The sequence below is a fragment of the Monodon monoceros genome, unplaced genomic scaffold, assembly GCF_005190385.1.
Source record: "Monodon monoceros isolate NGI ecotype Baffin Bay Population unplaced genomic scaffold, NGI_Narwhal_1 Super_Scaffold_17, whole genome shotgun sequence".
NCBI lineage: Eukaryota > Metazoa > Chordata > Mammalia > Artiodactyla > Monodontidae > Monodon > Monodon monoceros.
Window position 1 is genome coordinate 17469378 of NW_021703773.1, and position 18518 is coordinate 17487895.

General features: G+C 36.0%; 1 protein-coding gene across 5 annotated transcripts in view; it reads left to right on the forward strand.

Annotated features, from left to right (window-relative positions):
• The window catches only part of ZDHHC2 (zinc finger DHHC-type containing 2), a 75341-nt gene that overhangs the window by 38119 nt on the left and 18704 nt on the right, over positions 1–18518 (forward strand). For all 5 annotated transcript variants that reach the window (XM_029226320.1, XM_029226325.1, XM_029226322.1 and 2 more), the window contains exons 4-10: positions 1492–1612; positions 5712–5781; positions 6521–6553; positions 12326–12446; positions 14582–14714; positions 17992–18118; positions 18391–18483. In XM_029226320.1, the coding sequence (XP_029082153.1) occupies positions 1492–1612; positions 5712–5781; positions 6521–6553; positions 12326–12446; positions 14582–14714; positions 17992–18118; positions 18391–18483 (698 nt within the window). The remainder of the gene's footprint in view (positions 1–1491; positions 1613–5711; positions 5782–6520; positions 6554–12325; positions 12447–14581; positions 14715–17991; positions 18119–18390; positions 18484–18518) is intronic.

The window sequence follows — 18518 nt, forward strand, 5'->3', positions numbered from 1 at the left end:
TGGCTTCTCTTGTGGAGCACAGGCTCTAGGCACGTGGGCTTCAGTAGTTGTGGCACATGGGCTCAGTAGTTGTGGCTCGCGGGCTCTAGAACACAGGCTCAATAGTTGTGGCTCATGGGCTTAGTTGCTCTGCGGCATGTGGGATCTTCCCGGACCAGGGCTCAAACCTGTGTCCTCTACATTGGCAGGCGGATTCTTAACCACTACGCCATCAGGGAAGCCCTGAAGATTTGTTTCTAATTTTAAAATAACCTCAGTAGAATTATCAACCTCTAAACAAAGATTTTTAATTTTTATTTCTCTGAAGATAATTATTTAGGTTCAAATATCATGACCTCATTTTCATCAAATTGTTTTTCTTTCCTTCATTGACATACTTAAATCACTTTTTAAAAACTTTAAAAAAATTGTAAAATATGTCTTACATTCAAAAACCATATATAAGGCACAGTTTAAAGAATAATAAAATGAAAACACCTAAACAGTCACCCAACCAAATAGAAGCATTATTTATATTTGAAGTATCTTCTGTGTACTTCTATGTTGTATTTCCCTGCATTTCTCAAGAAGTAACAGCTATCCTGAGTTTTGTGTTAATCATTTCCTTGTTTTTAAATAATTTTATCATATATACATATCCCTAACCATAATAATATATAGTAGTTTATTTTATATATCTGTTCAATAGGTTGAGAGTCTTGGTTGTACACAGCTGTAGTTCATTAAATGTTAAGTGCCATATAGGATTCAATTATTTGGATAGATCATACTCCAGTTTATTTATCTATTCCCCTTTTGATGGACATTTGGGTTGTGTTTAGTTTTTTACATTTTAAACAATGGTGCTGTGAATACCCTTGTACATGTCTCCTGGAGTACATTTATAGGAGTTCAAATAGACTTTTAAAACCATATTTTTGTGATTATCAAGTTGGAGCCCAAACAAATTTTCATTTTTCTCAAATAAGTATTTTTTTAAATTGGTTGGGTCCAGTTGGCAGTATAAGAAGTAAAATCAATGACTAGTTCTTCTGAGTGCTAGAGAATTCATGTAATGATTATCCCTAAGTTAAAACTCACTTAGATGAGAATACATGCTTGATGTATTTGTTTCTATTTTTGTTTTTAATTATAACCAATTGAAAAAAGCATCCACTGAACCAAATTTGTTTATTTTGCCATTTCATCTATTAATGTAACTAATATTTGGATAGAACTCTACAGTTTATAAAGCACTTTTACATACCTTATTTCTCTTGAGTTTCACAAACATCTGAGGAAGTAGGTATTATTATTATTCTTCTCTTTTTTTAGATTTATAAACTAATGATCCATGAGATTAACAGACTTGCCCAGATTTTAAATCTATTACCTCTGAATTTATATGCTATATACTGTTAATATTTTATAAATACCTCTTTGTGGGTATAGTAGATAAATATGTTATCATTTCTTTGAAAACGCTGATTAAAATTTAACTTTCTTCCACAGTTCCATCTCTCTTATGCAGAAAAAGAATTGCTAGAGAGAGAGCCAAGAGGAGAAGCCCATCAGGAAGTTCTTAGGCGAGCAGCCAGAGACCTTCCCATCTACACCAGGACCATGTCTGGAGGTAGAGGATAACGAGTGCTTTGGCAGGATGGGTTGTGGTGATGGTTAGAAAGCATATCTATACTTGAAACTGTCAAGCGCTCATTGAAACACATTGTGCTTCAGCTTGGATTATTATTAAATCTCTCCTGTACAGTCCATAAAACAGAATGGAAACATGAGTAATGCTATGGCACAGAGATCTCAACCAAGTCCGAACTGACTTTACTTCTATTCTGCCTTCGTAGCTGTGACTCAGTGAAGATGTTAGAACTGCTGAAACTTGATTTGTAGTTGCGTTCATTTTTAAAGTTTTAATTCCTATTCTTATTTAATTCAAAAGAGCAGTATCTGTTATGAACATAACATTGATAATTTTACATAAATTTTAAACTTAGTATGTAAATTATACAAAACTTAATTCGGGTATTGATAAAATTTCTTTATCTTTAAAATTTATGGGTTTTTTTTTGTTTTGTTTTGTTTTTACAAAAGCAACTCAATAAATCTCATTTACTTGGACTAAGATTTTTAAGGTAATTTAACAGCTATCTAATTAAAGAATTGTCTTAAAAACTGACACACATGGACTGCTGGTACTTGCCCACGAAGGCTCACCCAGAAAGAAACTCTGTGACTTTAGACGTATCCTGTCCCTTTCAGTGGCCACTAGCCCCATGTGGTTGTTGAGCACTTAAAACGTGGCTAGTCCAAATTGAGATGTGCTTTAAGTGTAGAACACACAACTAGTTTCTAAGACTTGGTATGAAAAAAGGACTGTAAAATACCTCGTTAATATTTTTATATTATTTATATTTGTTTCTGACTCACTTTAGAGTCATAATTGAATATAACGCTAAGCTTCACACTTGATTTTTTCCTGTTGCTTTTACTGTTTCTCAATGAGCAAGTGGTCATTCCCTGATTTAATATTATGCCACTGGTTCTATCCCATAAAGAGAGCGATGTGCTTATGTATGTTTACATATATTTACTCTGCATAAGCCTAAACTAATATTGAGGAAATTTAAGCCCCCTAAAAATAAGTTACTACACAAGTTGCCAAAACTAGTTAATGGCGGTGACAGTATCAGGTGCAAAAATCTTGTCTCCTCATTCCTAGTGAAGTGCTTTTTCTGCTAGACCCCTTGCTACACCACATTAAGACCAAGGAGGGAAGTATAAGTCATACCAGGATAGAGTATTACTATTCATTAATAACAACTACCCTTTGGATTTATAAGTTATCTTCTTGTGTGGGTTATGTACTGGTAAGGCTGTCATCTCTTGTATTGTGTGCCTATCTCCTGGGATGAACTTATGTTTCTCAGTATTTGTGACAGTCTGGGACAGAATCTGGACTTCCTGATACAGTCTTTCTATTTTTAGTGCAAAAATTCTGGATGCATGCTAAAATCAATATTAACTGACTAGAGTCACTGACTCAAATTACAGAAAGTATAATAGATTATAATGCTGGTGTGATTGCTCTCCTTCTGGAACATGTGGAACGTAAAGGTAATCATGATGCAGAAAGGGCGTCCAGTGAAGCAGCCACAGTACCCCCAAGGCAGGAATGTGAGCAGGGTCCTTACCCCATCCCCAGCAAAGACCCTTGGGTCGTTTGGATAACTTCCTTCTTCACCCTGCGAAAGGCCGTGGACTAAAGCAACTGAAAGGCTCAGTTGATGTTCACACACTTTATACGTCTTAAGAGAACTGAAGAAAGTAGATGGCAATATAATTTGGGGTTTTCCCATTCATTTTCAATCCACAGTCCTTCCTCCAAACCTAAAAGAGAAAAATACTAGCTGCCTATATACTGACTGCTGTACCCAGAGAACAAAGTCAACCATATACGGACTTGGGTGTAGGGTGTAGTGAGGCAGGTATTAAGTCTCCTCATCTCACTTGTTTGTCCTGTGCTTTCTTCTGATCCAACCATCTCCTGCTTTCTTACAGGGTTCTCCAAACTCTGTTATATTATCATTTATTTTTATTAATGAGGACTATTTGCTTTCTTAGCTCTCCCTTGCTATCGATCCTTTCCTACAAAAAAATATTTGTAGATTTTTTGACAAGGAAGGTAACCATTAGAAGTGAGGTAATTAGTTTATCATTTTGCACACAGATGTTGGTAATGTTTCCTTTTCAACATGTACCAAAGAAGTTTTAAATCACATAATACATGAATAAATTCTCAAAAAATTCAAGCAAGACAGTTAAAATAAAATGCCCCGTCCACTGTTAAGACTATTTAAGTGATAATTAGATGGCTCATTTAAAATTCCAGTGGGATCATTTTAGTTGAATATAATATGGCACGTGGAGTGTTTTTTTATTATAAGACTAAATTTCTGTTTCTGAAAGACTGTAAACAAAACCTTTTTCTACGTTGTTTTGATTTCTTATGAGTTATTGCCCACTTTAATTTGAAAGGTTTTTTTACCCCAGTGTACTTTAGAGATAATCACCACTTGGAGAGAATCTAGCATTGCCCACCAGAACTCACCTGGAAATTCTGTGACTTTAGACCCATGCTGTCCATTGTGGTAACCACTAGTCTTTAAGTTGTGATTACTGACAACTTAAAATGTGACCGTAAGTGTAAAACACATAACAGGTTTCAAAGGCTTGGTATAAAAAAAAGTAAAATATGTCACTAATATTTTATATTAATTTTATGTTGAAATAATATTTTGGATATATTAGGTGAAATAAAATATATCATTAAGGGGCTTCCCTGGTGGCGCAGTGGTTGCGAGTCCGCTTGCCGATGCAGGGGATATGGGTTCGTGCCCCGGTCTGGGAGGATCCCACATGCCGCAGAGCGGCTGGGCCCGTGAGCCATGGCCGCTGAGCCTGCGCGTCCAGAGCCTGTGCTCCGCAACGGGAAAGGCCACAACAGTGAGAGGCCCATGTACCGCGAAAAAAAAAAAAAAAAAAATATATATATATATCATTAAAATTAATTTCCCCTGTTTCTTTTTACTTCTTTTAACGTAGCTCCTAGAGAATTTAAAAGTACTCATGTGGCTCACATTATATTCCTTCTGGACAACACTGCCTCACACTTTGATACTTCGCATGAGCCAGTAATACCTTAGACCTTCACTTGGGATGTACCCGTGAGGCTTCTTCATTCAGGAGATGAGCAGGCCATGCCATCCATCTCTGGGATTTCTGAAAAAGAAAGTTATAAGGGAATGATTAAGGAATTATTTCAATATTGAAAACAACTCCATCTAGGCCTTGTTGTCTTAAAAATAAACCTCATTTTATTCTTAGTTTATAGCAACCATTTCTGTTTTTTAGAGATTATAGTATTAGCTATTATAATCTTGGTAACCGTGTTGCAAGTATTTTTTCCAAATTTTAAGTTCATTAGTATTGGTTTTGCTGGTCCTACTGGACTGCCCACTTAACTGATCTCCTGTAATTTTGGCAGACTGAGTGCATCCTGTCAGATGCCTGTGTACTGAAGGAGCATCTCCAGATCAGTCCTCCATAATTGTCTTTGATATCTGTATTAGAGAAGAAAGGATCAGGACTTCAGTCACAAGAATTAAAATTCTCTATTGGAAATACCTCTTGCAATACTCACTTCTAATCTTGTATTTCACCCAGCAGAAAAGATGTGAGTGCTTTCCCAATTCAAGCAACCAATTGAGTTTATTCACAAATTTCTAAAATGTGTTTCTCAAAAAACTTCTAGAATGTGGTTGTATCCTCCCCTAGTTATCCTGGCAGGGTACTGGAAATGAATTGATTTATTCAAGGGAGACATTCTGTTTACTTTGATAGAAATGGACATGGTTGCATTGCACCCTTTGTGAATCTTACTGTGACTGCTTTATAATTATATAGTATACTTATAGTTGAGCGTGCCTTAGAAAAATTTCCCCAAAAGATTTTCTATTCTTGGGAAACCTCCCCAGACAACTGAGGCTATAGGCAAGTCATTCCATTTTTGTATTTACGCAGTCGGATATGTCATTTTTACTGAATTTAAATTCATTATGCTTTTTAGAATTTAAATTTGGATAGATGACTAAAAGCTATTTAATTGTATATTCAATTCACTGTTAAATCTAAGGCTAAGTGGAACTCTTTTTTCATAGCAATCCGCTATTGTGACAGATGCCAACTTATAAAACCAGATCGCTGCCATCACTGTTCCGTCTGTGATAAGTAAGAAAACCTTTTACTTCTAAAATGTCTACATGCTGGTGGTCTTTTTATTTAATATGTTTCTTTTCTCACCGCTTTCCACATTATTTCCTTTTCTCCTTATTCATGCTTCTCAGACCTTTATTTAAGAAGTATAACCAGCATGGTCCCTTGCATTAATATGAGTGTGGCTGAGGGCCGTGATTGGTTGCCCCTCTCCCCCCAGATTTTCGCTGATATGAGTGAAGTGCATGATTTTTTGCAGCTCATACTTGGCTGGTTCTAGTTAACAAGTACTTCTGTGATTCATTTCCCTCTTTATAAAGATAACTCAATTGGCTTCATGACAGTCAGATGTTATTATATACTTATACAACAAGGACAGTACTACTTGGCTTAAGGTTGGATATTAACGGAAAAGCTTTATCCAGACTTCGTATAAATCTGTTGACATTTTGCACTTTATCTTTAGCATAAGAGTTGTATATTAACATACTGCTTGTTTTTAGAAAATTGTTTTATTTGCATCTTAAAGTATGTATATTTTGAATTTAAAGTTCTACTATTGGATCGTCTAGAATTGGCCATAGTGTGTTTATTTTAGATGAAGCCTTTGGCTACTATTCAGTTTTTAGATAAGTAAATAACTTTGCAATATTTTACTCACCACGACTCTTTTGAAATAGTATTTCCTCTTTATAATATATTGGGATTAAAACTTTGTGGGATGTTGAGTTTTGTATGTGTGATTTTTTTTTAGATGTATTTTGAAGATGGATCATCATTGCCCATGGTGAGTATGGCTCTATACTTAAAGAAGTTTCTGTCCGTTATAACAAGTTGAATCATAGATCTATTTAAATCTTTTTATAAATGAAATCTTGCCTTAGCTGACCTAGGAGGACCTTTCAGATTAAGTTTCTAGTATTTGTTTAGTTAGCTCAAAAGAGCCTTTATTCAGGAGAGTTTCCGTGAAATAATTTTAACACCAGTAGGTTAACAATGTAAAAGTTATTTTCTCATATTTGCTCAGAACAACTGGTTTTCTTTGTATGCACATGCATAAACACAGAGATTCTAAAATACTTCTCAGAAATTATACCAAAATGTACACATAAATTATACACGATAGTGCACTCAAAGTTTCTAATAAAGAATGAATTCATCTAGAGCTTTAACAGTCTATTTTAAATAAAACGACATTTAGGAGTAGAATAGGAAATATACAAATACACACATATGTTTAAAAAAGGGTTTCCACTTAGAATTCATTAATATTTTTTTTAAAAAGTCTAAATCATGAAATTAGATAACTTAATAGAGGATTATTTGAAAGATCTATTTAACTAATGAAGGTTGATTTTTCTACCTTATAATTCTTCATCTCAATGTGCACATCCCTGTGACAACCACGCTAAAGTTGCCAGCCAGGTCGGATTTAGACATTAAGCATGATCATTCTAAAAGCCTTATCTTCTTTCAGGGATGGCACTAGGGAAAGGTAGATGTGCCCACAAATCTACACCGGGGGTAGGTGGAAACATACATAGTAAATGGTTATCTTAGCTACCGGAAACAATAGAGGAATGTCGGGTTTGCAATGTTATTTACCTCTCTCCAGGGTACCCCGTACTTTTCTTCACCTAGATTTTCTGCTTTAACATGTCAAGGCTAGTTAATGCCTATGAGAAGAATGCTCCTCTCAGAGAAAGTTGTCAGTAAATAATCTCTCTTTGGAGTATTAATTTTCATTTGAGGTCATTCTTTTGCTTTCCTCATTCTTTCCTTCATTCCATTCATTCTGTTCTCTTTCTCAGCAAGTTCTTTCCCCCGACATCTCCAATTATACGTTTTCTTAGTCCTCCTTATACTCCTCTGTTGATCCTTCCAGTAACACCTGCTGTCAGTCCCTCCCCACTGCCACCATATCCCCACCATCCACCTGTGCATTCTCTGCACCTGTGGTGGACACTTCCCAAGCCCACCCACTGTTCCTACTTTGGGCACTGCCTTTTCTTTGCTTCTCTGCCTGAGGGCTCTCTTATGTCTGGGGGGTTTGTTCAGCTCATAATCCAGGCAATTCAGAAGTGCCAGGGCATTAATGCTTCCAGAGGCCATTCTCACCCAGTGAGGGCCTGGCCAGGAACACATGCTTTCTCAGCTTTTCTCCTCCTTTCTGGATAGCTGGGTGGTCTAGCTGTGATTGAGCAGAGTGGTAAAGAAATCAGGGACATAGAATTCACTCCCGTTTTCCTATCTTAAAGTGATAATGGATAGTGGTAATAAGCAATGGAGAGCTGGAAACAGGATTAATCCCAAGCTAGTGCACACCTATAAAGCTTGCCATGCCCTTGCTATCCTCAGAAAATTACACATATAGAAATGATGATTTACTACGATAGCAGTCTTTCTGTTTGTTTTTTTTTTTAACTAATTTATTTTTGTCTGCATTGGGTCTTCATTGCTGAGCGCGGGCTTCTCATTGTGGTGGCTTCTCTTGTTGCGGAGCATGGGCTCTAGGCACGCGGGCTTCAGTAGTTGTGGCTCGTGGGCTCAGTAGTTGTGGCTCGCGGGCTCTAGAGCACAGGCTTGGTAGTTGTGGCTCACGGACTTAGTTGCTTTGCAGCATGTGGGATCTTCCCGGACCAGGGCTCAAACCTGTGTCCCCTGCATTGGCAGGTGGATCCTTAACCACTGTGCCACCAGGGAAGTCCTGATAGCAGTCTTCCTAAACCTGAAATTAATTTGGCTTTAAAAGAAACATAGCATAATTGGATAATCTTTTAAATTTTGACAGACCCTGTTACATAAGGGGGGCAGATGTGACCCTAGAGTTTTTAAAAATGGGTTCAGATTACATGTCTATACACTACCTCTTGTCACCTTCACGCTGCGTGGCAATGTGGAGGAAGTTGAATGGACTCACTGCAGTGCCTTTCAGCTTCTGCGTTGCTGCTTCTCTGCACTGTCACCTCCTGTGCTGCAGCCACTGCCCCAGCCACCATCCAGATCCGGGCACTCCCTTGCAGAAAGCAGTAGCCAGGTCGACTTGTGAAGGGTTTGGTGCCGAGGACCTAATATTCACCTGGTGCCAGCTAATGGAGCAGCCATTTTATTTATTTTAAATTTCAAATTAAAATTCTAAATGAAAAAATGTACAGATAATACACGCTTGCAGTTCTAAATTCAAAAATAAAAAGGTACAGGTGTTCTTCTTAGCCCCTCCTCCCCACCTCCTTCCACTCCTCACAGGGAACCAGTGTTGGTTGCTAAATGTCACGTGTGCTTTTCAGATATAAATCTGTATATGTGGGCTTCCCTGGTGGTGCAGTGGTTGAGAGTCTGCCTGCCGATGCAGGGGACGCGGGTTCGTGCCCTGGTCTGGGAGGATCCCACATGCTGCGGAGCGGCTGGGCCCGTGAGCCATGGCCGCTGAGCCTGCGCGTCCGGAGCCTGTGCTCCGCAACAGGAGAGGCCACAACAGTGGAAGGCCCGCGTACCGCAAAAAAAAAAAAAAAAAAATCTGTATGTGTGCGTGTGTTTAATATTTTTTATACACATAAGAAAATTTTTTACACATTTTTTTTAACACAAGTGTTTGGCTTATGGACTGGGTCTCTGCCTTTTTTTCCCTTCACTTAATATATCCTGGAAATTGTTTCATATCAGTATATAAAAGATCTTCTTTACAGCCATTATGTGAATGTGTAACAGTCACTTACTAAGACCTTTACTTAGTATGTTCCCAAACTGTGGGGAACCTTTTTATCCAGGTCTTGTGTATGATTTTGAAGTTCAGTATCTGTCAACTTTTAGTGTTGGAAAGATCATAGAGCCATACCTCTTCTGTTCTCAGTCACTTCAGCATGTCTGCTGTGGCCAGTTAAGAGTACCCATCAGGGTGCAGGGGATCAACCTCACACTTCTTTTTTAACTAAAGTAGAGATCCTGCAGTATTTGCCTTATTGGGTTTCCTATCAAAGAAGTGCTTTTTCTTTTAATATAAAATTTTCATGTATCAATTAATTATATTAACAGTATACCTTGACGTGCTTGCCAGTGGTTAGGTAGCCCTAATTAAATTAAATAATTTTAGCCTCCGTTTATTGAGTGCCTGTAATGTCTAAAGATGATATATCCATATATCTGTAAAAATCTGTAATCCTTAAAACAGTGACAGATATTATTAGAAATTACTTGTTTCGTTTTAAAGAAGAGGAAAGTTGAGCCTCAGATAAATTAAAGAGTGGGCTTAAAGTCATATAGCAAGTTTTTTGGACTTCAGAGGCTACTTTCTTTCCATCCTTTTTTTTTTTTTGTATTATGTTCTTTTTCCAATTTAGACTCAGAAAGCAATTTCCCTAAAACAGAGCCAAGAGCTGTTTACCCTGAATTTAAACAACATATAAGGCATATTTACCTAGAATGTGTTTTATTTCTCCATATAAAGTCATTCAGACTCAGAAACATGCACTTCCTTTTCAAATTGAGTCTACAGAGTAGTAGGCAGTTAAAATGTCTAACCAAAAGCTGTCTGTCATGATGAGACTAAGATGTTATTAGAAATAAATATTATTACTCTATTTCCTCAAGTTCAAAGTACCTATCAGACTCTAAAATACCTACCTGGTCTTTATCTACTGACTTTCTCCTGTTTCCTGGCTCTGACACGGCAAATTACACCATGACCCTAAGTAGAAGTTAAAGTAAGCTAAATTACATGTTGTAAAATCTACGTTCAAAATCATTTTCCTTTCTATAAAAACGCTATTTGTCATCTAACACAAAAGCTGCGTCTTACATTCCTGCAGGAAGAGAAACAGTCTTTCCTATCCCATCTCATTTTCCCCTCGTCCACAAAAGAGTCGTTGTCTCCATCCACATGTCCAGTCTTAACGCACCCAGCCTTTGTCTGCCCGTTCTCTCCTCTTGAAACCAATGCACGGAAGCACAGGGAATATCCTATATCCTTTTGTGACAGAATACATTTAGGCTAGGCTAGTCTGGAACTGTTTGCAGTATTATTTCTTGCCATTATTTCGTTCAGATGTCGTAAGAGGCAATCTCAGTAACTGGTTTGCACTCACACTGGAATCTCTAGAACTGCAAATGTTACTGTTTTCATACAGCGTGCACCCACAGTTTTGCCTTCTTTATGCATTTGTCATACACAACACCCTTAAGTTCCAAAATTACTAAATCTAATGCTGTTCCCTTTGCCTTATATTTTTTTAAGGTAGATGTACACATTTTCCATTTTTGTTCCAAATTTCTGTTTATTCATAAGCCCAGTGTTTGACTTCTGAATTTTTTCAATTACAAAATTTTTTTTAATTGTACGAACACTTAGCATGAGCGCTGTCCTCTTAGCAGATTTTTGACTCCACAGTGCAGTTTGCCGACCACAGGTACAGTGTTGTACAGCAGATCTAGAACTTGTTCATCTTGTGTAACTGAGTAAACATTTTTCATGTGAACATAGTTTCACCGTAAGAGAGGCAGAAAAATGTTTCAGTTTATTGGCAAAGGCAGTAGAGAGCAAGATTACCTTATACTAACATTAGAGTAGGAACAAAGGTGTTTGAGGAGAGGAAACACCTATGTGTTCTATGCAATGAGTTTGTTATACCAATTAACAAAGTGAACCCGTGAAGATAGCAGCCAGTTCCACTTAGGTGTTGTGTCACATTTATACATTATCTAGGAATTCCCTTGTCTTTATGAAAAGGGGGGAAAAAGCTTTGATAGAAAAAGTGTGACTGTAAAGTATGAGCTGTATTTGTATTTATGTTTATTGGTACAGTAGTTTGAATTCTTACCACCCCTCTTACCAAATAGAGTGATTTCAGAGTAAGGACTGAGAATTATATATCTCCATTTTCGGAATCATAACATATAGAGCTGGCTCTCAGAAAGGATCTCAGAGTGCTTGTTTGACAGATAAGGAAAATGAAATTCTTAGAGACGATAGCACTTTATCAGGGCCACATAGTTATTTAGCATCAAATGTGCACGACGACCTGGCTGTCTGGTTCCCAGTCCTGTTTCTTTTCTTAAACCTACCACTTAATATGCTTTGATAATCTGGTTGCTTCAGTGCTATACTGACGGCATGCAAGTAGTCTCTGAATAAATTTCATCTAATTTGGGAAAACTTGAAAGATTTTTAAATTACTTAATCGTAGTTAGAAATCAAACCCAAAGGCAACGCAGAGAAGAACTTAGAAAATTCCTTTTATCTGCTTGGTATGAGTAGATTTCTCACAGTATCTATGCTTAAGGCATGTGTTTATTTGTGTAACTGGACAGGAAATACAGGGGTCATGATTGATTAAAGCAGTATTACATATATATCAAATTTTAAAAATCTGAACATAGAAATTCCTTTTTAGTGAAGTGGATTTTTTAATGTTTGTATGTATAAAGAAATCTGAGTTATGCTTAAAGAAATGCCAATAAATTTTAAATGTTAGGAAACAAAATACTTGTATTAAGGTTGAGCATATGTATACCTAGGGTGACAATGTAAAACTCATTGAAAATGTTGTTTTTGTTTTGTTAACAGGGTGAACAATTGTGTTGGATTTTCAAATTATAAATTTTTCCTCCTTTTCTTGGCTTATTCTCTGCTGTACTGCCTTTTTATTGCTGCTACAGATTTACAGTATTTTATCAAATTTTGGACTGTAAGTCATTACCTTGGTGACTTTTTTGGTATATTATAGATTTTCAGTAGTGAATTAATCCTGACACTAATTTTATAGAAGAGAGCTAACATATATAGTCAGTCCTCATTATTCGCAGATTCTGTGTTTGTGAATTCACGTACTTGCTAACATTTATCTGTAACCGCAGAGTCAATACTCAACGTAGCTTTTGTGGTCATTTGCAAACATGCACAGAGTAGGGAAAATGTGAGTCACCCACGTGCACATTTCTAGTTGAGATCAAACCAGAGGACCTGCTGCCTTCCTGTTGGAACTCACATACTGTAAATAAGTGTGCTTTTTCATTCTATTTAGTGCCATGTCTTTTGCATTTTTTGTGCTTTTTTGTTGGTGATTTCATTGTTTAAAAGGTCTTCAAGCCTAGCGCTGAAGTGCTGTCTAGTGTTTGAGCAGAAGAAGAGACTGAGATGTGCCTGACGGAGAAAATACATGTGTTTAGTGTTTAGATAAGCTTCCTTCAGACCTGAGTTATGGTGCTGGTGGCTGTGAGTTCTGTTATTTAATATGCATTAAATAAGGTATAAATTAGGTTTTATAAGCAGAAACACACAGAACAAGGTTACGTATTGATCATTTGACAAAAATATTGTGACCAGAGGCTTACAGGACCCTAACGCTGTATCTTCCCAGGAGAAATGGCTCAGGATTCACAAATTCGGTGTTCATGGCAACTTTATAGAACAGCACCACTGCGAATAACGAGAATTGACTATATAAGAAGAATGTTTTTCTTAGTATTGAAAAAATAGAAGTATTTCTTTATGTGTAAAACGATTATTAAACTATTATACCTATAATGTCCTGAATTGTTATTAGATATTGTATATGCTTTAGGCAGCTCATTTGTTTTCTTCACTGTATATTTTAAACATAAGCAAAATGAAGTTAGAACTATGTGTTTTAAATACCCAAAGATATTCCTTACAACACCAAACAATGGTAAAAAATAACAGTTATCCCCTGCAGGGTTGCTTTATTACATTCATTAAATTATCCTTTCTTATGGTAAGGCTTTCTGAATTGCTAGATCACTGATGTGAGATTTGAACCACATTCAATACTAAAGATTTATTGAATCCTGTTATGTGCCAGTTATATTGCTAAGTGCTAGGAATCCACAGGTGAATGAACATGGCCTAGCGTTCAAGGATACTTCCAGTGTCCAGCTGGGAAGAATGATCTCTAATGAATGTCTGAGAGCCTGTGGCATCACTGCTCCTCATTCCTGTGGATGATTTTATTTCCAAACCACAAATAAATTTGTAAAGGCACAACTGGTTTTCACTGTGATGACTCTGCTGTCAAAAGCTATCAGTGAGATCTTGTGACCTGGGTCAATCTGACAGGTACTACAGGATATTGAAACAGAATATCAGAAGGGGACACGTCCTGGCAGCTCTGGTGCTTCACTAAGTGTCCCCAAGCCTGCCATTCTAGAGGGACTCGAGATCTCCTTGGACATATGAACAAGGAGCAGTCTGGGCTTTTTCATCCCATGGGTACTGTAAGGTTTATTTTAGACAGGTGTTATAAACCAGTGTTGATCTTTTTTGTGACGACGTTGTTTAAAGTAGCTTGAAGTATTATTGTGGATGTGTTCTGTGTGTTTGTAGTTGATGCTGTTGTTTGTAGTGATGTAAAACATCAATGAGAAGAGTAGCTAAATTGTGCCAATTAACCTTCCATTTTCTGGCATTATAATCAAACTGTTTAAGCATTTGTAAATCTGGAGTATGTTAACAAAACATTTTCAGGAAGTAAATTAAAAGCTATATTTTATAGCTTGTTTTATCTTGTTCCCTACTGATATAGTTTACACACCATAATTTTTCTATGAATTTGGTTATACAAAAGAAAATAAATATCCCAAATTTTAATATATTTTCCATATATATATACATATATATTCATGTTCTAGTAAACATTTATTCGAACCTGAAGATGTATTTTTTCCTCAAAGTTTTAACATAAAGCCATATATCTTTCTCCATACCTAAATTTAAGAAAAATTTTATGGAAAAAATCTTACTTATAAAAGTAGGGGAATACTTATCCCTTTGACAAAACATTTTATTTTCTTCCTTTCTTTATAGAATGGCCTACCTGATACTCAAGCCAAGTTCCATATTATGTTTTTATTCTTTGCTGCAGCTATGTTTTCTGTCAGCTTGTCTTCTCTGTTTGGCTATCATTGTTGGCTAGTCAGCAAAAATAAATCTACATTAGGTGAGTATCCAATTATTGTAGTTAACAGAACTTTAAATACAAAACCAAATAGTCATCAGAAGTTGCCATATGATTAAATGCTAACCTGTCCTGAAGCTGTAAAATCATTCTTGTTTCCCACATTGTCTTGTGGGACAAATACAAATTCACTCATTCCATATATTTTTTGACTGTCCATTGTGTGTAAAGCATTGTGTATATACAGTGGTTAGCAAGGGTGAAATAGTCTAGTGAGGGACACAGAAAATCAATAACCAAACATAAACGTAATTACAAAATGCGAAGTGCTTTGAAAGAAACAAACAGGATGTTCAGGTATGAATCAAGGTCTGGGGATGGTAGAAGGGAACTATTTAGATGGAGTGGTCAGGGAAGAGCTCACAAAAGCAAAAAGTATATTTAAACTAAGAAGTCAGAGCCAGAACATCTCAGGCAGAGAAAACAGTATGTTCAGAAGCCCTGCAGAGATGGGATACAGCAAAAGTAGTGCTTAGCAGGAAATGTATAGCTATAAATGCTTACATTAAAAAAGAAATACCTCAAATCAATAACTTTACACCTTAAGGAACTATGAAAAGAAGAGCAAAAAGTAAACCCAAAGCCAGAAGAAGGTGGGAAATAATAAGGATTAGACAGGACATTATGGAAACAGAATTCTAAAAAACAGAAGATCAATGAAATCAATAATTAGTTTATTGAAAATATCAACAAATATGACAAGCCTATAACTAGAAAGCAAAAAAGAGGACTCAAATCATGAAAATCAGAAATGAAAGTGGGAACATGACTACCAACCTTGCAGAAATAAAAAAGTTTAATTAGGTAAACTTGGGACTTCCCTGGTGATGCAGTGGTTCAGAATCTGCCTGCCAATGCAGGGGACACGGGTTCAAACCCTGGTCCAGGAAGATCCCATGTGCCATGGAGCAACTAAACCCGCGCACGGCAACGAAGACCCAACGCAGCCAAAAAATAAATTTAAAAAAAAATTAGGTAACCTAGGTGTAATGGACAAATTCCTAGAAACACAATCTACCAGTGTGACTCAAGAAGAAATAAAAACCTCAATAGACTTATAATAAGTAAGGAGATTGAATCAGTAATTTAAAATCTCCCAACAAAGAAAAGCTCAGGACCAGTTGGCTTCACTGATGAATTCTATCAGACACTTAAGAATTAACATGAATTATTCTCAAACTATGCCCAAAATTAGGAGAGAAGGAAACATTTCCTAAGTCATTCTGTGAGGCCAGCATTGCCCTAATACCAAAGTCAGACAAAGACATCACAAGAAAAGAAAGCTATAGACCAATATTCCTTATGAATATAGGTGGAGAAATTCCCAATAACATATCTGCAAATCCAGCAGCACGTTAAATCCTACTTTGTCATGGTATATAACCTTTTATCCCAGGAATGCAAGGGTGGTTCAATGTATAAAAATCAATCAATGGTAATATACCACACTAATAGAATGAAGGGGAAAAAAGCACATTTTTATCTCAACTGTAACAGAAAAAGTGTTTGACAAAATACAACACCCTTTGATGATAAAAACACTTAAGCTGGAATGGAAGGCAACTTCTACAACCTGACAAAGGACTTTATGAGAAATTCTCAGCTAATATGATACTCAGTGGTGAAAAATAAACCTTTGCCCTAAATAAATAAACCAAAGATTCCGTCTTTCACTATTGCTGTTCAGCACTGTACTGGAAATTCTAGCCAGAGAAATTACTCAAGAAAAGAAATTAAGGCATTCAAATTGCACAGGAAGACGTAAAACTATTGTTTTTGTGGATGAAATGATCTTATATATAGAAAACCGTAAAGAATCCACAATAAAAACTATTAGAGCTAATAAAATCTGCAAAGTTGCATGATCAATATGCAAAAAAATCAGTTGTGTTTCTATATACTATCAGTGAACCATCCCAAAGGAGATTATTGAAATTTCTATTACAATTTCAATGGCCTTTCATGCATAAATGGAAAAGCTAATCTTCAAATTCATATGGAATTTCAAGAGGCCCCAAATAGCAAAAACAATATCCACCAAAAAAAATTGTTAAGTTCTTCCTGTTTATAAAACTTGCAACAAATCTATAGTAATCAAAAGAGTGTGATACTGGCTATGAGATTCCGTTATTATAATAGTGAAGATTAATTGTAGTATATAGTCAGTGAATGTTCATTTTTAGGATTCAGGTGAAATCTTATCCCAGCAAGTACTATTAAGGTGAAAATATTGGTATAATAATTTCTAAACAAAGTACCTTATTTCAAATTATATGTAGAGCAATTAAATTATTTTTCAAACGTAAATTTTTCTACTAGCTTTTAACTTCTAGAAACGTCTAGATTTAACTTGTAACACTGAAAGGACTTCCTCTGGACAGTATGGTCCTATAATTATTAAAGTGTTTTATAAAAAGCTATATAACCTAGGTTGATAAATGTTAAGGATCTTGCAAATCACATTTTTCATAGTACCATGACTCTGCTAGTTATATTTTTCCTTTTTTAAATTATGGGCAGAAATCATTACACTTCTATGTTTATTTGCACCCCAAAACTAACATGTTAGATTTTGCATCTCGGCATTATTTAAGAAGAAAATGTAGCATCATAGACAGAACTTTGATGACCTTGTTCAAGTTCCACTTCTGTCATTTATTTTTTGTGATATTTTGAGCAAGTTGCACGGTCTCTCTGAACCTCAGCTTCCATATGCAGAGTGGCATAACCAGCTATGATGTACGGCTCTGCATTGGACCCTGGTTTGGACAAAGATCAGCTAGAAAAAAATTTATGATTGGATGAGATAAAATTGGATGAGATAAAATTTTAATGAAATTGGAAAATGGAATTTATTAACTGAAAAAAGGTTGTAGAATGTATCTTTAGTCGCACTTTGGTTAAAAAAATGTACATTTGTAATTATTTTCTCTATCCATCCAGCCGTCCATTTAATAAAGATTTAGAAGATATAAAGTTTTATTTGCTTGTTTGCATTTTCTAATTTTCTGCAATGCAGATGTGCTGCTACAAGAATAAAAGGGTTACTTAAAAACTAAAATAGATCTAATCATATTTTATGTTTGTTTTAAAAGAATAGACAGTCTTCATTGCAGGGCTGTTGATAGGCACATAAGCAGTCACAGGAAGCTAGCCATTGGTTTTCAGAGTTTCTTCATTTAATTCAGTCATTTCTAACTATAGGGGTTGCTAGATGATGTGCTCTTTACTCATGTGATTGCTCTACCATCTTTTCTAGAGGCATTTAGAAGTCCAGTATTTCGACATGGAACAGATAAGAATGGATTCAGCTTGGGTTTCAGTAAAAATATGCGACAGGTTTTTGGTGATGAGAAGAAGTACTGGTTGCTACCCATTTTTTCAAGGTACTTTGTTTTGAAAATTTTCAGGGTTTAGACTGAAAATGGAAGTAATCCAACAAAAGAACTCTGTAATTCTGCATAAAAACTATTTTTTACAGTATTATTTTATGACTCACTGTTGTATCAATGTGGAAATCAGTTGACTCACATCTCCGTAAACATACCACATTCAAGCCAATGTCTGATATACACGTTTTGTCCATAATATAGCTATGTTCTACTCACAGAGATCATCTTTTTTACTGCATAATTGTAAGTTTTTATTTTAATTACAGTCTAGGTGATGGCTGCTCCTTTCCAACTTGCCTTGTTAACCAGGATCCTGAACAGCCATCTACTCCTGCAGGATTGAATTCATCATCTAAAAAGTGAGTCCATTTTTTTTTTCTATTTTACTTTCAAA